General features: G+C 39.6%; 1 protein-coding gene and 1 long non-coding RNA gene across 4 annotated transcripts in view; one reads left to right on the forward strand and one right to left on the reverse strand.

Moving 5' to 3' along the window:
* Positions 1-988: 988 nt before the first annotated feature.
* Positions 989-21,544, reverse strand: LOC127444648 (zinc finger protein 883-like). 3 transcript variants are annotated; one of them, XM_051704153.1, is made up of 3 exons: positions 21,073-21,541; positions 6,861-7,422; positions 989-3,305 (listed from the first exon to the last, which is right to left on the reverse strand). In XM_051704153.1, exons 1-3 carry the CDS (start codon positions 21,463-21,465, stop codon positions 2,272-2,274), a joined length of 1,989 nt encoding a protein of 662 aa, XP_051560113.1. In that variant the 5' UTR covers positions 21,466-21,541; the 3' UTR covers positions 989-2,271. The 3 variants fall into 3 exon arrangements, with proteins under 3 accessions (XP_051560113.1, XP_051560110.1, XP_051560114.1); XM_051704150.1 differs by lacking the exon at positions 21,073-21,541 and adding an exon at positions 7,492-7,970; XM_051704154.1 differs by lacking the exons at positions 989-3,305; positions 6,861-7,422 and adding exons at positions 10,741-15,539; positions 18,169-18,493 and having other exon boundaries at positions 21,073-21,544.
* LOC127444669 (uncharacterized) overlaps positions 3,103-22,629 on the forward strand; it is a 78,644-nt gene continuing 59,117 nt past the window's right edge. Inside the window, exon 1 of the long non-coding RNA XR_007897869.1 lies at positions 3,103-3,220. This is a non-coding gene — a long non-coding RNA (uncharacterized LOC127444669). The remainder of the gene's footprint in view (positions 3,221-22,629) is intronic.

A 22,629-nucleotide genomic window follows, 5' to 3' on the forward strand; every position in this document is an offset into this window, starting at 1 on the left:
ACACCCCACAAGACCTGCCGTTTTGGAGATGCTCTGACTCAGTCGCCTAGACATCACACTTTGGCCCTTGTCAAAGTCGCTCAGATCCTTACGCTTGCCCATTTATCCTGCTTCCAACACATGAAATTCAAGAACTGACTGATCACTTGCTGCCTAATATATCCCACCCCTTGACAGGTGCCATTGTAACGAGATAATAACTGTTATTCACTTCACCTGTCAGTGGTTTTAATGTTGCGGCTGATCAGTCATTTATTTTTTAAGTCTCACTAAAAATGAGCTCTCCTGTCAAATGCAGTAGAAGAGTACCTTGGGAAAACGATATGATGTCAGGTGAGATCCTGTCAGGCAATTTGCATATATGTGATTATTCAAATTTTATTTTAGTAACTTAAGCCATGGCTATAATTTGAAATAAAAGTGTCTTACCTCAGAAAATCAAATGCCCTTTCAGACACAGGTCTGCTTTTCGCACTATTTCAGCTGGAGACACCGCACAAGCATATCTGGGGATAAAATGCTATTTCACATTGTTATTATTACTCTCGCATCACAATACCATCTCATCAAGTAAGCTAGTGAAATAATTAAAAAAATGAATCAATATTTTATGTACATTTATTCAGTTAGTAGATGTGTAATAAACGGAATAATGTACAGTCACAAAATAACCCCAACGGGGTAGCAGAGGGGTCTTGTATCATCCTGAAAGGGTTTATTTTGCTTTAAAAACCAGCTGACTATACATTATTCTGCTTATTGCAAGTCTACAAACTAAATAAATGGACATGGAGTATTGATTTACGTTGAAATTATGTAATTATGTGAAAATAAATCGCTGAACTGCCGAAATCCACCTCTAGCTTGCATCAGATTTTCATTTTTTTTTTTGTGGTTGAAATTCTGCTTATTTGGAAATAATGGTTGTCTGACTGCTTATTACAAGACTACTTACCTATTAAATAAATAAATGGACATGAAACATTGATTTAAGTTGAAAATATTTTATTAGCTTACTTTTAGAGATCGCACAATGATCCGAAAAACAGGAAAGATGACCCGCAATCATAGATATCGACTTCTAGATGGTGCTAGAATCAGAATTTAGTACTCTAGAGCGCCATGTAATAATATGTGATAACATTCGGTTGACTGTACATTATCCTAACAAAAATTACAAAGAAATCATTGAATGGGCAGAGACATTACACAACTACGACTCATAAAAGTATTAGACAACTGATTTATTGAAGCATTTAATTTTTAAATTGCTGGCAATTGTGCACTTCATTATGTGCCACACATTCTCAAATGGAGACAGGTCAAGACTGCAGGCAGACTCATGTAGCACCCGCGTTCTCTGCTTACACAGCCATGCACTTGTAATCTGGGCAGTATGATGTTTGTCGTTGTTCTGCTGGAAAATGCAGGGACATCCCTGGAAACGAATGTCTGAATGGCAGCATATGCTGCTCCACAAAGTGTACATATCTTTCTGCATTAATGATGCCCTCACAGATGTGCAAGTTACTCATGCCATGGGCACTGACACACCCCCATACCATGACAGACACTGGCTTTTGGACCTGACACTGATAACAGCTTGGATGGTCCTTTTCCTCTTTCGCCCAGAGAACAAAACCACTCTTTGAAATGTGGACTCGCCAGGCACACAATACAGTTCCACTGTTCTACTTTAATCTCAGATGAGACCGAGCCCAGAGAAGTCGCCAGCGCTTCTGGACAGTGTTGATGTATGGCTTCTCCTTTGCATAGTAAAGACTTAACTTGCATCTGTAGTTGCAGCGGCGAATAGTATTGACTGAGTATTCCCAAGCGCATGTCATGACATCCATTACAGATGAACTACATTTTTTAAGACAGTGACATCTGAGGGATCAGAGATCACGCACATTTAGAAGTGGTTTACGGCCTTGCCCTTTACACACTGAGATTTGACCTAATTCCTTGAATCCTTTAACTATATTGTGCACTATAGAGGGTGAAATGCCCAAAATGTTTCCAATTTGTCTTTGGGGAATGTTGATCTCAAAACGCTGGATTATTTGCTGATGATCTGTTGACAAATTGACAAGTCTCGGATGATCCTTGCTCTTGAAGGACTTGGCTTTTTGAGGCTCCTTACATACTTTAACACGATTGCCTCACCTGTTTAACATCACGTTTCACATCACCTTCTTATTTCAACACAGCAGATTGTCAATTGTCCTAAATTGCCCGTCCCAACCTATTTGGTTAATTGCCCTATAATTATCCTATATCTTCAGCATGTTTCTTTTGATGAGCATTAAAACTCGTTAAATAAGCAAATCTCTCCCAGCAGATAGAGCAGCTGTAAGGTTTCTCTCCTGTATGCACTCTCTGATGGGTTTTCATGACATCTTGGTAGGCAAATGTTTTGTCACACAGAGTGCAATTGTAAAGTCTTTCTCCAGTATGTGTCTTCTGGTGCTTTACAAATGAGTCGTGTCGACTGAAACTCTTCCCACAATCGCAGTTATAAGGCTTTTCTCCCGTGTGCACTCTCTGATGAATGCTCAACTTACCTGAAGTATAAAACCTCATTCCACAGTGAGAGCAGAGGTAAGGTTTCTCTCCAGTGTGCATTCTCTCATGGACTATCTGATCAGATCTTTGAAGGAAACGTTTATCACAGTATGAACATTGAAAGTGTTTCTCTTCAGAGTGTATTTTCTGATGTGACTTTAGAGTATCTATTCGTGTAAATGTTTTCCCACATTCACTGCACTGATACGGCCTCTCTTTGGTGTGCACACGGACATGTGTCTTCAGATGAGGCTTGTGGTTGAATCTCTTCTCACAGTGAGGACACTTGTATGGTTTCTCTCCTGTGTGTGTCCTCTCATGAGCAACAAGAACTCCTTTAGTTCTAAAACACTTGTCACACTCACTGCATTGAAAAGGCTTTTCACCACTGTGTGTCTTCACGTGAGCCTTTAGAACAGAATGAATAAAGAAAACCTTCCCGCACTGATCGCAGCAGAACTCCTTTTCTCTCTGGACCTCTTTCTTTACACTCTGGATTTCCTTCTTTACTCTGTGCACTTCTGAATGAAGTTTCTTCTCCTTTAATGTAGAAAAGCTGCTCCCACATCTCCTGCATTTGAAGAATTTCTGTTCTGTGTGTTTTCTCTCATGTCTCGCTAAATGTCCCTTTGAGCTAAATGTCTTCTGACAGGTGATGCAGGAAAGACTCTGTGCTGACAGACACTCTTTTGATGTAGAAGTCATTTCTCCATCTGAACATGAACCACTGTTAGCATCTAAAAGGAAAATGACAGTAAAAGATAATTTTCATACAAACTATTTATAATAATCATTATAAAAAAATAGGGGTTTTAGAAAGTGTTTAAAGACCAAAGCTAGAAATGTAGATGGTTAACCAATTAACCAGCATTAATAATTAGTTCGACTAATCCTATCGATTAAAAATTAACCAAGAGGCTTATTAAAGAAACAACAGAGAGGTAATTTCATTTCATGGGGTTATGTACACACGAGGGCACTGTTAACATGTAAAGTCTTCCTCTCAATCTGAATGACAAGGAAATAAAAAATTGGCCACATGTGATGGAACATAATGAAGAGCCTCATCATCACTGCCTTTAAAAACTGAGAGTACCTCTCCTCGGGAGACTGGCATCTTCATAGGTCCAGGAACAGTGCGGGCAGGGTCTGGCGTGAGTTAGATGCGTCACCGGACCTGCACCCTGGACCCCCGGTGCGAATTAGGTGCGATGCCGGGGGACTGGAGCACGCATCGCGGTTGACGGGCAGGATGCCGGACGGCTTCGAAGAAGCCGCCTCCCCTTCTGCCCTGGACCAAGGAGGGGGTACACGTTGTGGCCGCCAGACAATGGCCATTACACCTGAACCTTAACCCCTCTGCACTACCTTCCATCACATTGCCCCATGCACCACAAGGACTCCTGATTCTCCTTTGTTTTGGACACTTTTCCCTTTAGCCACTTTATTCCCCCTTTTCTGTTATTATTTCAAATACACGCCTCTCCGAGGCCTGACGCCACACCCGCTGTGTTTGTCTCTTGCTTACCCCGCCACAATATATATGTTCATTTTTCTAAACAAAATAATTAGGATTGCCCAGCAGCACATTTTGTGGGTAGGCAGGCTGTTTTTATTCTTCCACTGATAAACTGCCAAAAGTTATCACCTCGATAGTTAATTTGACATGCAAGCGATCCATTCAAAATAAGTTTGTTACAAAATATTAGGAAATTTATGGTTGTTTATTCAAATGTTGATGTAATAACTAAATTGCTAAATATGCACATCTGTCATGAGAGCCTGTTTTGTGTCAGCCATTATAGAGCTTTGTCATGCCTGTTTGGTCACTTGTTTGATTCATGGTTTATCGGTTAACCGGTTATTAACTGGTTAATACTGGCAGTTAGTCGATTAAAAGAAATTGCCAAAATTTGCAGTCCAAAACAAGACAAAACTCTTAGCGTGGACGGAGGAGTAAGAACAACTGAAAAATGCTATGTCTGAACATTGTTGCATTAGATCAGGGTTGCATTGAGGGAGATATTGTCCTCCATTTTATGAACGAAATGTTAAACAGACCAACATTAATTTCTCACCTTTTAGCAAAATCAGCCGTCCTCGCATACGCTTTACACGGATCCACTCATCTCCGCACACGGACCATTACCACCCGTTCATCCCCATGAACTCTCTCTACCAACACTTTTTTTTTTTCTCCCCTTTACTTCCCAATTTGGCATACCCAATTCCTAATGCACTAAGTCCTTGTGGCGGCATAGTGACTCCGGGTGGCGGAGGACGAATCTCAGTTGCCTCCGCGTCTGAGACGTCAATCTACGCATCTTCTCACGTGGCTTGTTGAGCGTGTTACCGTGGAGACACAGCACATGTGGAGGCTTCACGCTATTCTCCGCGGCATCCACGCACAACTCACCACGTGCCCCACCGAGAGCGAGAACCACATTATAGTGACCACGAGGAGGTTACCCTATGTGACTCTACCCTCCCAGGCAACCGGGCCAATTTGGTTCCTTAGGAGACCTGGCTGGAGTCACTCAGCGCGCCATGGATTCAAACTCGTGACTCCAGTCAGCGTCTTTACTTGCTGAGCTACCCAGGCCCCCCTCTACCAACACTCTTAAAAATAAAGGTTCTTTATCAGCATGTATAGGCCCTTTCCCACTTACAGTCCTGGTTCTTTTCCCTAAGTAACTTTTTAGATAAGAACTTTTAAGAGGAACGGGACACCCATGGAGACCTATCCCCTGTTGCATTCACACTCAGAAGTAACCCCGTAGTGACGTCATCTAGTATCGACCATTTTTCTTGTGACGTTATTTGCACGAGCGATCCAATAGCAACAACAACATCAACACCACCAACGGAGAACGCTGGGATTGGAGCTACACTTTTGTTTGTTTAGGGCTGTTTTATACGCACTGCAGCTGCATCGGAAAACGTAGGCAGTGGCCTAATCAGTTAATGGTTTAAACAACAGCAGTTTTGGATGAAAGGAACTCATGGAAAGTAAGAAAACTGGTCTCTGAACAGACTGAGCACTTTATTTCATCCTACCTCCTTATACAGCCTCCGAAGACTGCATTTTCTAGTCTTGAGGACAAAGCCAGTGTCATCAGGTAAGAGTTTAAACTTGCCGCGTGTGGTGTCCCTGAAGCCGGAGTGAAAGATGAAACGGCAAAAGCGCTCTTTAACCACGCAGCACATAATGAAATTAAGTGGACAACGTGTTAAAAGTGCACTATAAACCTCTTTATCGAAACAATATTTTACAATAAAAGCCTTTATAACTCAACATAACTTACTGTACTGAAATACTCACTCACTGACTTAAAGTCGTCTTGATGCAAGTTAACAATGCAGTAACAGGCACGCAATACTTCCCTCACGTAAACTAGATTTAATGATGGTTTCGTGCATAATAAAGTTCAACTACAAACTCTCAATAAACATCTGATTATTTATATCCGTCATCCCAGGAAAAATCTGATGTAGTAATCCAGAAATCACTTTATTTTCTGTATAGTCCCACAGTATAGATGCGATGAAAACTCAAACTGTGTCTCCTGATAAAGTCACACACACACACACACACACACACACACACACACACACTCATACATATATGTAAAACGGGTACTTTTCTTTGGAGACTTTGTTTGTTATATGTTATTTCTGTTAAGGGAATTGTAAAATTAGTGCAATACTCTGAGTAGCAGGATAGCAGCTAGTTTGTTTACTATGGTGACTGTGGACCTCCCTCTCCTTTCTCAGTGCAGGTTTTTAATCAATCACAGGCTGCAGCACCTCCCACAGTGCTACAGTCCCTATATGCCCCAAAAGTACCTACCCCAGTGTAGGAGCTAAAAATGTCCCCTAAAATAGCTTCAAGGACCTACAGTCCCTTAGGTGCGAAAATTAAGTAAAACAGGCTTTAGTACCAACAGGGAACCTTCCCATTGCACTAAAAGGTCCTTTGTGGTGGAAAAAGGTTCTTCAAAATGGTTCTTTAAAGAACCTTTCACTGCAAGGTTCTTTGGAGAACAAAAAATGGTACATCTATGGCAACGCTGCGAAAAACCCTTATTGATTGAAGCCCCTTTGTGGTAAATACACATAACCTTGTGTGTTCACCTTGTTCAAATCACCAGAGTCATGTATAGCATGTGATAAATACCGTTCATTAAACAATCAACTATTTAACTTGTTTCTCTATTTAAATGGTTTGGTTTTCATTTTTGGGTGAACTATTCCTTTGCTTAAAGACTATTTTAACAGAAGGGGAAACGTACCTGAAGGAAGAAAATCATCATCATCACTGTCATGTTGAATAACATCCTCATCATCTTCATCATGATCATGTTGAATAACATCCTCAACATCATGATCACGTTGAATAACATCATCTTCATCGTGATCATCATGTTGAATAACATCATCATCATCATCATCAACTTCATCGTGATCATCATGTTGAATATCATCATCATCATCTTCATCGTGATCATCATGTTGTTCCTCTGCTGTGGTTTCTCCTCTCATCTCCATCAGGTTCCTGCAGTCCAGCAGCTTCACTGAACACATCTTCAATGGTATCTGCAGCATCTGCTGTTCTCCAGCGTTACAGACAGAAGCCAGAGACTCTGTGGAGGTTTGATCACCCTGATTACTGTCACACACACTCTCCTGAGTGTCAGTATAACAGAGTAAAGTGAGGCTGAGCTCTGAGTCCTGTGTGTCTCTGGATCTCTGTTCAGATCTCTGATCTCTGACGCTCCACACTGAATCCTGACATTCTGTGGAGGTCCCATCAGTCACACACACTGAAGATTGACAGGAAACCTTCTCCAGCTCCTGACAAACACAACACAATCACTGTACTGACTCATCTGGACTCTTGATATATTTAACAGCTGTACAAACCTCTCCGTTCAGTGGATCTCCTCTTTCCCTCAGCTTTGCCTCCAGTAACGCCACCTCTTTCTTCAGCTGAGAGATTTCTGTCATCAAATCATCAATATCCAGCATGGACAGATCAGTTCCTACTGATTTACAGCACATCAAATCCACCTGCAAACTCATCTTCAACATCTCAACACAAAAACTCAATAAGACTCCTGAAACAGGATATTTAAAGCTCTTGTCAAAACAAAGAGAAAACGTTTGGTTTGCTGTCATGAAAGAGAGGAAATCATCAAGAATAGAAACAGATAAGTGACATAAATGTATGAAAGACGCAGCAGCTGAACATCTAAACAAACTGTGAGTTCTTCTTTCTTTGTTTAGTGAGTTTACCGGCGGACTAAAGAGCTTCATACCGACTCCTGCTGGACTGGAGACACAACACAATCAACACTAGATTCAGCAGGAGGATCTCAGAAACATCTTGTGATTATTGACATGTAAAAAGTCAAACATTGAGTAGTTAGAGATGCTGTAATCCACTCAAAACTGCTAAAGCACCATAGTTTTAGTCTAAAGCACAAGGAACAGTTTATTTTCATTGTCATAGTGCTATTAAAAACAAAAAGGACTGATTTGTAAATCATATTCATCCTATGCTACACTGAAAGCACTGCAACAGTTTTGTACTGTGAATTTAATTGTTTTTATAAATATACACTTATTTCAAATCAGATGATTGCAAAATGCCTAAAGAATTTGGGAAATTTGAGTGTTTACCACTGTGTAACTAACATTTTTTCCTAATAGCACTTAAGCGTTTGAACTGTCAGCAAAAAAAAAAAAAAACTTTTCTCCATTCAGCCATTATATCAAGGTCTATAGCTGTACAACATCACCTTGTTATTTCAAGTCCATAATTGCCCCTGTCTCAACTGTGGAACATGTTGCAATTATCTTGGGACATTTGCACAGTACTGTGTCTATCTATATTCACAGCGCTTCACTTTTTCCACATTTTGTTATGTTACAGCCTTATTCCAAAATGGATTAAATTATTTTCCTCAATTCCACAAACAAATACCCCATAATGACAACATGAAAGAAGTTTGAAATCTTTGCAAATTTATTAAAAAAAAAAAAAAAACCCAACACACCACACACGTACATAAGTATTCACAGCCTTTGCTCAATACTTTGTTGAAGCACCTTTGGCACCAATTACAGCCTCAAGTCTTTCTGAGTATGATGCTACAAGCTTGGCACACCTATTTTTGGGCAGTTTCTCCCATTCTTCTTTGCAGGACCTCTCAAGCTCCATCAGGTTGGATGGGGAGTGTCGGTGCACAACCATTTTCAGATCTCTCCAGATATGTTCAATTGGGTTCAAGTCTGGGCTCTGGCTGGGCCACTCAAGGACATTCACAGAGTTGTCCCGGAGCCACTCCTTTGTTATCTTGGCTGTGTGCTTAGGGTCGTTGTCCTGTTGGAAGATGAACCTTCACCCCAATAAATCCAGAGCGCTTTGGAGCAGGTTTTCATCAAGGATGTCTCTGTACATTGCTACATTCATCTTTCCCTCGATCCTGACTAGTCTCCCAGTTCCTGCCACTGAAAAACATCCCCACAGCATGATGCTGCCACCACCATGCTTCACTGTAGGGATGGTATTGGCCAGGTGATGAGCGGTGCCTGGTTTCCTCTAGACATGACGCTTGCCATTCAGGCCAAAGAGTTCAATCTTTGTTTCTCATGGTCTGAGAGTCCTTCAGGTGCTTTTTGTAAACTCCAGGCGGGCTGTCATGTGCCTTTTACTGAGGAGTGGCTTCGGTCTGGCCACTCTACCATACAGGCCTGATTGGTGGAGTGCTGCAGAGATGGTTGTTCTTCTGGAAGGTTCTCCTCTCTCCACAGAGAAACGCTGGAGCTCTGTCAGAGTGACCATCAGGTTCTTGGTCACCTCCCTAAGTCCCTTCTCCCCGATCGCTCAGTTTGGCCGGGCGGCCAGCTCTAGGAAGAGTCCTGGTGATTCCAAACTTCTTCCATTTACGGATGATGGAGGCCACTGTGCTCATTGGGACCTTCAATGCTGCAGAAATTTTTCTGTACCCTTCCCCAGATCTGTGCCTCGATACAATCCTGTCTCGGAGGTCTACAGACAATTCCTTGGACTTCATGGCTTGGTTTGTGCTCTGACATGCACTGTTAACTGTGGGACCTTATATAGACAGGTGTGTGCCTTTCCAAATCATGTCCAATCAACTGAATTTACCACAGGTGGACTCCAATCAAGTTGTAGAAACATCTCAAGGATGATCAGTGGAAACAGGATGCACCTGAGCTCAATTTTGAGTGTCATGGCAAAGGCTGTGAATACTTATGTACATGTGATTTTTTTCAATCTTTTTTTTATTTTTATATAAATTTGCAAAGATTTCAAACAAACTTCTTTCATGTTGTCATTATGGGGTATTGTTTGTAGAATTTTGAGGAAAATAATGAATTTAATCCATTTTGGAATAAGGCTGTAACATAACAAAATGTGGAAAAAGTGAAGCGCTGTGAATACTTTCCGGATGCACTGTAAACAGAACTGTGCAAAAGTTTTAGGCACTTGTGAAAAATGTTGCATAGTGAGGATGTCTTCAAAAACAATGCCATAAAAAGTTTTCATTGATCAATTAATGTCATACAAAGTCCAGTAAACATAAAAAATTTGTTGTTTAATTTGGTGTGACCACTTTTGCCTTTAAAACAGCACCAATTCTCCTAGATACACCTGGACACAGTTTTTCTTGGTTGTTGGCTGATAGGATGTTCCAAACTTCTTGGATATTTCCCCACAGTTCTTCTATCTATTTCGGCTGTCTCAATTGCTTCTGTCTCTTTATGTAATCTCAAACTGACTCGATGTTCAGTGGGGGGCTCTGTGGGGGCCATGACTTCTGTTGCAGGGCTCCCTGTTCTTCTATTCTATTCTATTCTATTTGCAAAAGTAATGTTTGGGAGTCTAAAATGTATATTTCTTAATGACACACTAAAGCTGAAAATATAAATAACCATCTTAAGACAAAAGTTTTTGTGAAACATCTTATGTGCATAAAACTTTTGCACATTACTGTGTATATATATATATTTATATAAAATACACAGTAATTGGGGGTTATTTATATAAACAGACAACTGATTGCCGTTATTGATATTACTAACATTTCTACTTATAAATTTATTTTGTTAATGAAACCATTTTAAGCAGTACTAGAAGCCCTGTTGTGTCAAGTCAAGCTTTTTATTGACATTAAACAAGTTCAACAAGATTCGTTCTCCTATTTCTTAGTGAGTGAAGAAATCTTAAATTTGGGAACCTCTGGATTACAACATCCATGTTAACATGGACATATAAATCAACATATGAATCCTCAGCCAAATCACATGTCTCCCCTCTTAAATTGATAAGTGTACTACAATACAAACATTAATAGTAGATAAAACACTTGAATATTTATATTAAAATATACTGGTGGTTTGTTAACCTCCTGAGACCCCCGCATGACTGCTGTGTGCAAATAGTTTTCCTAAAAATCAATCTCCAGCTATGTGGACAGCAGGACTAAGTTGTGAAATTTTAAGTAATACCAAGATATAGAAAGTTATATTTTTTTCATCAAGTAGTTTGTGTCCAGGAGTGTTGATTATTCATGTTTTTGAGACGTTATAGACATTACAGCTGATTTTCTAACAAGTTGAATTAATTCTGATTCAAAGTAATGTCCAGCATCATCCAATCACTGTCAACCATGTTAAAATAAAATGATACATTATAAATTCTGAATCTATGTACTGATTATCATTGTCTCATGTCTGTCAGTTGTTGAGTGATCCAAACATCATCTGCAGCCTGAAACTGACCTGATGTTAGAAGTGAATGCACTAAGCTGCATAGAGAGCTATAGGATGCACCCTTGCTCCCCATTTTGTTTTTGTAATTAAAATGTTTTATTGATTCATATATACACCACAAAGAAAAGCCCAACACATATACAGCGAATCAACATTTCAGATTCCAACCCCACTAATATCCCTACCCATTCACCAACCCCACCCTGACCCCTAATGCACACCCCTGTGGTCCCACATAACACACAACCAAAAAAAAATAAGAAAATATAATAAACATACATAATTAAACTAAACTACACTCTCCACATCCCCTCCCCGAGAGTCCCCCCAAAAAACTAAAAAAATGCCCCATTTCTTAACAAATAAGTCCCAAAACCCCAGCCTTCTACTTACCACTTCCTCAAAAGCAGCCACCCTCCCCATTCCCCACTCCACTCTCATATAGGTCACCGAGTATCCACTCTGACCAGCAGAAAGGGGGCCTTTCAATACATAATTTAGAGTTCAGCCATATGCTCGAGGCAACATTTAAATAAATGTCCGAATTAAACACCCTTGCTCCCTATTTAGTGAATGACTTAACCTCCAGTGTGCTGTCTGTCGGCACTGGTCTCAGAACAGTTTGAAATGCACCTTATTTTCATCCTAACTCCGTATACAACCTCTGAAAGACACATTTTCCAGCTTTAGGATACGTCCACTGATTCTCAATAATGCACAGTGATTGTAGGATTTCTTTGGAAAGTATCCCTGTGTTTAACAGCGTGCCGTTTCACAATAGATCGATGCAGTTTTTAAAATGGCATATCGGATGAAACTAGAGACTCTACTCTTTTGATTCAAACAGGTTTGAATGTGAAAACTTAAGTTGGTTTCTTACCAGATGTAGTTATGTTACCGTTTCTCTGAAAGACAAACTCGGCTGAGATTTGACACCATGTTGTTTTGTCACACGACTCTGTGCGCTGAAAGTTTAACTCTTTCATGACAGCCTGGAGTCTCCTGAACTGAGATCAGTTGGTTTAAAAAAAAAAAAAAAAATTAAGCTTGCATATAGCGAAGCCAAAACATAATGTCCATGCATGTGGATGCGGGGTCTCACGAGATTAAAGCACTTTGAGTGTAGACAGAGATTATTTAAATGGACTTTGAGCATGGATGTCGGTGAAATGCATTCATTCAAAATGTGTAAGTAAGTGTATAGTTTATCATCCTCAAAGCAAGTAATATTTTGGTTATCAATTAACAATATCAACATGAAAACAGACTGTTATGACTCCAGCACTGAACATCTCTGAGTGATACTTTCAGGCATGCAATGTCCAAGTAAGCTCACGAGATTCATCTGCGCATTAAGCAGGGGCGAAACACAACTCACGTAAAGTGTTCTTCTGCAAAACTGCTTGTAATGTTACGTTTCAACTACAGATGTCACTAGAGCGCACAAAGATCTGCAGTACAGCTTTAACTAATGCAAGGCTCCAGACTGCGACTAAAATGGTGGCAAATGCGACCAAAAATGATTGTGACAATTATTTAAAATCTAGTCGCCATTGGCAGCAGTCGGGTTGTGAACACTCATATGCAGTTTCATCAGACACCATCTTCTGAGTTATTGAATGCATCCTTAGAGCACGCACCACCAGTGTGTCTCGCGTCACTTTTCACCCGTTCTGTTTCTGACAAGCTTGCTGCACCGCACGCAACAAAAAACCCAACACGAGAGAGTCGTGAACAAATGACTCTTTTGAACCGGATCTTTTTAATGAATCACCCGAAAAGAACTGAGGGTTTGAACTCAGGAGCTCAGGTTAGCAGTTTGAATCAGATTCATTTTCTCAGCGAATCAGCCGTCAGTGAACTCACAACTGGGAGTGCAGACATTTCAAAATAAGAGTCCCATGTGTATTTCGGGCTTGTTTATAATTAAAAGTCCTGTATTGTCTACCAGTTTTTTTCTTCTTCTGGTAATTATTGATTGGGATTGGAGTAGCACGATAAACTACATCTGGGATTTTATTCAATTTGCACTCTTGTAGTCTCTGTGTCTGGGTCACAGTAAAGAAAGACTAAGGCAATACTGTAAAACAATTTAAATATATATATATACACGAGATCAAGCTTTTGACACTAAGGACAATTGAGGGACTTGTACACAACTATTACACAAGGCGCAAACATTCATTGATGCTCAAGAAGACAACACACTACTATATGCATACTCTATGTAAATATCTGTAAAGTAGATTCTGAAGGGCAGTACTAAATAAAAAAATCTTTTATCTCTTATATTTGTATAAATTATGAAAGGGGTGTGAACATTTATGAGACAAAAGGGGATGCAAACTTATCTTCTCAACCATATATACTGTTTATTAAACCTCAGATTAATTGTTTATCAGCGGTCTTCCTTTTCTTCGGCTTCCTATCTTGTCTTTTTTTTTTCTCCCCTTGTCTCCCCAATTTGGCATGCCCAATTCCCAATGCAATCTAAGTCCTCGTGGTGGTGTCGTGACTCACCTCAATCCGGGTGGCAGAGGATGAATCTCAGTTGCCTCCGCGCCTGAGACAGTCAATCCGCGCATCTTATTACGTGGTTTGTTGAGCGCATTACAGCGGAGACATAGCGCATCTGGAGGCTCACGCTATTCTCCGCGGCATCCACACACAACTCACCACGCGACCCACCGAGTGTGAGAACCACATTATAGCGATCATGAGGAGGTTAACCCAACGTGACTCTACCCACCCTAGCAACCGGGCCAATTGGTTGCTTAGGAAACCTGACTGGAGTCACTCAGCACGCCCTGGATTCAAACTTGCAACTCCAGGTGTGGTAGTCATCTTCTTTACTTGCTGAGCTACCCAGGCCCCCTTTCTATCTTGTTTCTGAACAGCAGTCTAAATCGAGCAATTCTGTGATTTGGCGACTAAAAACAGCCATTTGGCTCCTTAATGTTTCAGTTTAGGAGTCAATGGCTCCTAAGCCATTATTTTGTCTGGAGCCCTGTAATGTTATTAGAACCATCCTGTTCACCCCAACACAAATATATTCAATGTATTCAAATCTCTCCATCTCTACTCACAATCCAACAAGAAAGCTCAGTGTGATTCTGCCCCATACTGGCAGAGATTAACATACTGATTCTGGAAAGGCTGAAAGAGTCAGATTTTCCACTGAGCCTTGAAAACATGCTATGATGATTCTAGTTTTTTAGCATGTCTCTTTTGATGAGCATTAAAACTCGTTAAATAAGCAAATCTCTCCCCGCAGATAGAGCAGCTGTAAGGTTTCTCTCCTGTATGCACTCTCTGATGGGTTTTCAGGACCTCTTGGTAGGCAAATGTTTTGTCACACAGAGTGCATTTGAAAGGTCTTTCTCCAGTATGTGTCCTCTGGTGCTTTTTTAAGGAATCATGCTGACTGAAATTCTTCCCACAAAAGCTACAGTGATAAGGCTTTTCTCCCGTGTGCACTCTCACATGAACTCTCAAATCACCTGGACCAGAAAATCTCTTTCCACAGTGAGAGCAGAGGTAAGGTTTCTCTCCAGTGTGCATTCTCTCATGGATTATCAGCTGAGACTTATGACGGTAACATTTCTCACAGTGGGAGCATCGATAGGGTTTCTCCTCAGAGTGTGTTTTCTGATGCGATTGTAGACTATATGACTGCGTAAATGTTTTTCCACATTCACCGCACTGATACGGCCTCTCTTTGGTGTGCACACGCAAGTGTTTCTTAAGTTGGGGTCCATGGCTGAATCCCTTCTCACACTGAGGACACTTGTATGGTTTCTCCCCCGTGTGTATTCTCTTATGAGCAACAAGACTTCCTTTCGTTGTGAAACACTTGTCACACTCACTGCATTGAAAAGGCTTTTCACCACTGTGTGTCCTCATGTGAATTTGTAGAGTAGAAGGAGCTGAGAAAATCTTCCCGCACTGATCACAGTGGAACCCCTCTCTTCTGTGCACTTCTGAATGAAGTTTCTTCTCTTCTTTGGTAGAAAAGCTGCACCCACATCTCCTACATTTGAAGAATTTATTTTCTGTGCATCTTCTCTCACGTCTCACTAAACGTGACTGTGACACTCTTTTACCAGATGCTGTCAAACGCTGTTTTGATGTAGAAGCCGTTTCTCCATCAGAAGATGAATCACTGTTTACTACAAGGAACATGACAGTTAATAATAGTAAGATTGCAAATATTACACAAACTATTTATAATGAATGTGATGTTGTGTGGTTAGAGAGGAAGGCTTGAGGTGGAGAAAAATATCCATCAGAATTAATAATATCCATCCATGTGTTTATCCTCACTTTAATGCATATCTGTGACTTTAATTAGATAATAATGTGTTCTAAATAGAAGGACATGCAAAAAAAAGTGACTATGAAAACATCCCCCATATCGTATTTTAGCCTGCCTCTCTGTCTGCCTGTCTGTGTATCTACCCATCCATCTACATATCTATCTCTCTATCTATCTACGTACCCAGGGTGGAGAGTAATGGAATACATGTAACGGGATTACGTATTTAAAATACAAAATATAAGTAACTGTATTCCACTACAGTTACAATTTAAGTCATTAGTAATTAGAATACAGTTACATTCAAAAAGTATTTAGATTACTGAAGAGATTACTTTGCATTTTATTGTCATTTGTTTCATTTAATATTTAGTCCTTTCAGATGGAAAACATTTATACATATAAATGATGTGATCCAAAGTGCATTTGAACAGCGGTGAAACACTTTCTTATGATGTGTTTCATTCATACGAGCAGACAGAGAAGTACGTTTGAAGTAAGTTTGGAGCAGAAGAAATAGAAATAAACCTTGTGTAAATTGTCAGCTTTACGCTAAGATAAAATGCTATTTCAAGCCATTTTACACGATCATATTTTTTTATCAAGAAAATTCATGTTAGATCATAATTCCTTTTTTTCTAGTAAAACCTTTGCTCTTAGGGCAAAAATTGTATTCTTGATCATTTCTATATTGTTTTCCTGTAAAAATATCTAAAAATCCTTTTTTTTTTTTTTTTTATCCCCAATTTGGAATGCCCAATTCCCACTACTTAGTAGGTCCTTGTGGTGGCGCGGTTACTCACCTCAATCCGGGTGGCGGAGGACAAGTCTAAGTTGCCTCCGCTTCTGAGACTGTCAATCCGTGCATCTTATCACGTGACTCGTTGTGCATGACACCGCGGAGACTCACAGCATGTGGAGGCTCATGCTACTCTCTGCGACCCACACACAACTTACCACACGCCCCATTGAGAGCGAGAACCACTAATCACGACCACGAGGAGGTTACCCCATGTGACTCTACCCTGGCTGGAGTCACTCAGCACACCCTGGATTTGAAATGCGACTCAAGGTGTGATAGTCAGCGTCAATACTCGCTGAGCTACCCAGGCCCCCAATATCTAAAAATCTTTAAAACAAGATCAATTTGATTTATCTTGTTTTAGAAACAACACTGCATAAGATATTTAGGTTTTTCAGAGAATGTATTTTTAACGTGAATTTTGTCTTACTGTACTAGCAGAGTTTTTATAGTCAAAACAAGTGAAAAAATCTACCAGTGCTGAATAAGTAATCCAAAGTATTTAGATTACATTACTGATCTTGAGTAATCTAACGGAATACGTTACAAATTACATTTTACAACATGTATTCTGTAATCTGTAGTGGAATACATTTCAAAAGTAACCCTCACAACCCTGTACGTATCTCTCTCTCTATCTATGTATCTATCTATCTCTTGTTGAGTTCTATCATTTAGGGCATTGTAAGAGCTTTATAATATAATTATTAATTATATTTTCATTAGGTTCCATCCTTGTGAATATTTTGTTATATTGCGTGAAATCATATATATAAAAACAAATATATACACTGCTGGCCAAAAGTTTGGAATAATGTACAGAAAGAAATTGGTACTTTATCCAAAGTGGCATTTAGCTGATCAAAAGTATCACAGCTTCATTGAATTCTACCCGCTCAACACCAGTTTCATGTACAACAGTAAAGAGAAGACTCAGGGGTGCAGGCCTTATGGGAAGAATTGCAAAGAAAAAGACACTTTTGAAACAGAAAAACAAAAAGAAAATGTTAGAGTGGGCAAAGAAACACAGACATTGGACAACAGATAATTGGAAAAGAGTGTTCTGGATCTTAACCCCATTGAGCTTTTGTGGGATCAGCTAGACTGTAAGGTGCGTGAGAAGTGCCCGACAAGACAGACACATCTATGGCAAGTGCTACAGGAAGTGTGGGGTGAAATGTCACCTGAGTATCTGGACAAACTGACAGCTAGAATAACAAGGATCTGCAAAGCTGTCATTGCTGCACGTTTTTTGATGAGAACTCTTTTAAGAAGTTTAAGAAGTTCTGAACATTGTTTTCAAATTGTAATAGTAATTTTTCACATTATTAATGTCCTGACTATACATTGTGATCAGTTGAATGCCACTTTGCTGAATAAAAGTACCAATTTCTTTCCATAAGAGCAAAGTCTGTACATTATTCCAAACTTTTGGCCGCCAGTGTATTATATATATATATATATATATATGTAAAACATATGATTACACATATACATACATACATACATATGATGCACCCTTCTTGGTTTTCTTAATATATTTTTTAGTTTTCGGTTGCATTATGCTTACATGTTGTCAAGTCTTGGGAATAAAAACAAACATTTACCAGCCAGTGGCAATAAATTCTCCAACGTGTCTGTAAAGGGTTGAGAACACATCACATTAAGTGAACAAACATACCTGAAAGAATAAAATACACATCCTCATCATGATATTCATTGTAATCAGTGTGTTGTTCCTCTGCTGTGGTTTCTTCTGTCATCTCCATCATCATCTGCTCAGAAGCCAGAGACTCTGTGGAGGTTTGATCACCCTGATTACTGTCACACACACTCTCCTGAGTGTCAGTATAACAGAGTAAAGTGAGGCTGAGCTCTGAGTCCTGTGTGTCTCTGGATCTCTGTTCAGATCTCTGATCTCTGACGCTCCACACTGAATCCTGACATTCTGTGGAGGTCCCATCAGTCACACACACTGAAGATTGACAGGAAACCTTCTCCAGCTCCTGACAAACACAACACAATCACTGTACTGACTCATCTGGACTCTTGATATATTTAAGAGTAGTAGTGGTGATTTTGATTCATTTCAGTGAATCGAGTCTTTTGAATCTGTTCACCAAATTAATTTGTTCAGATCCGTTCATTAACAATTTCTACAAAATATGCATTTTGCACCTTTAGATGGCGCCAAATGACTGTTTAAGTAATAGAGCGCAACGGTCTGGTTCCTGAAGTAAACATCCCATTAATTTATCCCACAGACGAATTGATTTTCAATGATAACTTATAAACCATTAAAGGAAGACCTACTGTGAGCTATGAGGTTCATCGATGGTATATGCTTCCGTTGAAGTCGTCCGTCTGCGTTATTTCAACCTCATTGTTTAAAAATCATGTTTGATAGCGGAATTCATGGTAACCAACTCCGTTACCCATGGTACAGCAGAGAAATATCCACCAATCAGAGAACTACGGCCAACGAAACCCCCAAAATGTGCCTCATGCTGCGTTCCATTCAAGTCGGATGTGGGATATTCCTGCTTTATATTTCCGATCTCCGACCATAAAGGCATTCTATTGCCACATGCTCAGAAGATTATGTGTAAAGGAAACAAAACGGCAACACTCCCGTTAGCTTAGCAGGTAGCAGTTTGACTCCAGAGACGTCTTATAGCAACCCAACTGATAAACAATGCTGCAACACTAGCATTTGTGCTAAAGGTGTATGATTATCAGAAGTGTATAATTTTCCATGTTTTATACACCTGTTTCTGCAGGCGTTTATTAAACAAGCTTTAATATCATGTTATGCAGGAACTCTGACTAATTTATCTATATTACTTAATAAAAGTGAATGTTTATCATTTACTTTGTGCACCTCCCCGAGTGCCGACATCTTTGTGTGACGTCACACACCTGCATCTCGGCGAAGTTGAAAATGTCCGCACGAGTTTCCCAGTTGGAATTCCGACTTCAAGTGGCATTCCATTGCAGTTTTCCTAGTAGGAAGTTGGAAAATCCAACTTTGAGTTGACAGAGTGACCATCCACTCCCATGACACACATTTAATGATGTAATCGAGTCGATGTCTCTTCAACCTTAAACTACTCATCTATTTGTGCATATCATAATATTTTGCAATAAACTTAAAATATATTGTTTCCATACATTTATTCAACAGCCTAAAATCAATAGTTTTATAAATTTCTGTCATTTTTTTAATTCAATGGCATCATTTGCAATGCTTCATGGGATTGTAGTTTGTGACAGTTGACTGTACTAAAAGAGTATACCAAAGCAGTTCATATTTGCTCGCGGGCAGAAAATATACTTTGAAAGGCATGATCAGATCTGGAACGCAGAAAAACGAAGGCCTATAGTCTCGGCAATGTTCTAAATCATAACATCTTAAAGACAGCCATAAGGCAGCATCTTCCAGATTCAACTGCCTCATGAAAGACAGTAAGTACACAGCCTTGCCCTTGTACCTTTGTATTTTGTCCAATTTTCAAATACTTCTTGGCCTCAAAACAAATTTCGTGATGTTGTGATTCACCTCTGAGCTGTTTGGTTTGGTTCATGACTTACTACTCTTTTATGAAGGCTTTTATGAAAATTCTATGCAAGAAATGAATGGGGAAAATACTTCCAGAACCCAGATGCTGAATTAGTGGGCGGGGCAGTCATTTGCAAGCAGAATGAGTCTAATTGTACTTGATTAAAATTTGCATGTCAACAGTTCTACAAAATGACCCTTTTATTCATTCTGTGAATGAGAAATATGAGCCAGAGAGTGTATGGAGGTGAACGAGAATGATTCGTTCACTTAACCCTTGTGTGTCAATTAAAAAAAGTTACTCAGAGGTCCTTGGGAGGACAAAAACGTCCACGTCAAAAAACTGCCATAATAATATTATTTTCCACTTTCAATTAGTTAATTATTTTAACCAACATCAGTCCTGATCATAACTACCAAATATTCATTAATTTTCAGGATTTTAACGCTTTAAATGCCAGTTTGTTTATATAATGCCACTGTTGTTCATGAAAAAAAATATATATATATTCTTTTCCATATACTAAATGCTAACACAATTTTAGCTGCATCATTTATTCAATTGTCCTGCAGTGCTCTATAATACAGCAAACAGAGAATAGGGGAAAAGCATGTATTTGCTCCATAGGCTAAACATGATTAAAATGGCGCCAACTGGTGGAAAATATTACAAATGTAAATTCTGAACTCAGGGCTCCAGAATGAAAGCATAATATCATAGAATTAATGATTTTATGCTTTAATGGCACTGGGATCAAATATTGCAGTTTCAATGGGAGACATTTTTGTCCTGAAGGTCCTGAGTGCAACTGTTTTGTGTACACAGTGTATTATAGGAACTGAAGTTGAAATATCAAAATCCCCCCCCCCCAAAAAATACACACATTTGGCAAAATGTATGCCGTTGGCATTATCGAAAAAAACTCAAATGAAAAAGACAAAAATGTCCCGAAGGTCGCACAAGATGTGTTCAAAAAGACCGAATCATTCACGAACGAAACATCAATATTTAACAGCTGTACAAACCTCTCCGTTCAGTGGATCTCCTCTTTCCCTCAGCTTTGCCTCCAGTAACGCCACCTCTTTCTTCAGCTGAGAGATTTCTGTCATCAAATCATCAATATCCAGCATGGACAGATCAGTTCCTACTGATTTACAGCACATCAAATCCACCTGCAAACTCATCTTCAACATCTCAACACAAAAACTCAATAAGACTCCTGAAACAGGATATTTAAAGCTCTTGTCAAAACAAAGAGAAAACGTTTGGTTTGCTGTCATGAAAGAGAGGAAATCATCAAGAATAGAAACAGATAAGTGACATAAATGTATGAAAGACGCAGCAGCTGAACATCTAAACAAACTGTGAGTTCTTCTTTCTTTGTTTAGTGAGTTTACCGGCGGACTAAAGAGCTTCATACCGACTCCTGCTGGACTGGAGACACAACACAATCAACACTAGATTCAGCAGGAGGATCTCATTAAATAAATGCATATGCTGCATCCTTCAGAGTGAAATTGTGGCACTGTTGTATTTTCTCCCAGCACATGGGGGCTTGTGAGTGTTTCCAGCTGGTGCACTTCACAATCATTAGGCCATATCAGAAATTGATGACAAGCGATTACTAATGATCATCTGTTGATGATGATGAAATATGACAATGTTTATTATTAATTGTTCATTTTGTTATACGTTGTAGATTATTGTAAGAGTGTACATAATATTTCAATCAGGCCAAAAACACACTGACAAAGGAGATTAGAGTGGCTAAGATTAACTACCCTGAGAAGCTGAAAAACACGTTTTCAGCTAACGACCCTGCATCAGTAAGTGCGTTAACATGGACACCAGAAAGAATCGTATTATTGAGAGAAAGCTGCATTATGGTTTATATAACTGTTTACATTACTATATACACTTAACTCGTTACTATATACACTTAACTCATGTATACATGTGGCATGGTGAGAAAGTAGCGTTTTCCATAGCAACATAATATCCCTGCAACGCTTGTGTAAATAACAAACTTTGCATCTGAGAAAGACTTTGCTATTTTACTTTCTGTTGCATTTCTTTATTTACATATATTCCACAGCTATTGCTGTGTTTGTTTCCTTAACTTTCTGTGGCGACCTGCAACGGAATTGCGCTGCAATAGTGGGGTTTTCTCTCTTACATAAAACACCAGAATAACGCCAATGTACGAGCACATATACGCAGAGGTAAGGGACAGTCGATAATTTACACTGGTGTTTATAAATGGGTATAGTTTGTGTATGTGCTTTCCCTACTGTTTACTTCATGTTCAGCTCCATCCGATGACGTGTGTTACCTATGTCTGCTCACACACATGCGCACTCTTCATAAACCTGTCAGAACAACGCTTGTGTGTTTACATGGCCAGGTCTTCCGGAAAAAGAAGACAAAGAAAGCATCAGGCCCCGACGGCATTTCACCCGTCTGTTTAAAAGCCTGTGCTGACCAGCTGACCCCCATCTTCACACTGATCTTCAACAGATCAGTGAAGCAGTGTGAAGTTCCCTGCTGCTTCAAATGCTCCACCATCATCCCGTCCCTAAGAA

The sequence above is a fragment of the Myxocyprinus asiaticus genome, chromosome 8, assembly GCF_019703515.2.
Source record: "Myxocyprinus asiaticus isolate MX2 ecotype Aquarium Trade chromosome 8, UBuf_Myxa_2, whole genome shotgun sequence".
In the NCBI taxonomy this organism is placed as follows: domain Eukaryota; kingdom Metazoa; phylum Chordata; class Actinopteri; order Cypriniformes; family Catostomidae; genus Myxocyprinus; species Myxocyprinus asiaticus.

What these genes read in the sequence shown, in the direction of transcription:
- LOC127444648 (XM_051704153.1), bottom strand. Translation starts at nt 21,465, where the DNA reads ATGAAGCTCTTTAGTCCGCCGGTAAACTCACTAAACAAAGAAAGAAGA. An exon ending in GAGATCCACTGAACGGAGAG is followed by an intron (nt 7,423 to 21,072) that starts GTTTGTACAGCT and finishes TGTGTTTGTCAG; the next exon opens with GAGCTGGAGAAGGTTTCCTG. An exon ending in TGATGATTTTCTTCCTTCAG is followed by an intron (nt 3,306 to 6,860) that starts GTACGTTTCCCC and finishes TTTTCCTTTTAG; the next exon opens with ATGCTAACAGTGGTTCATGT.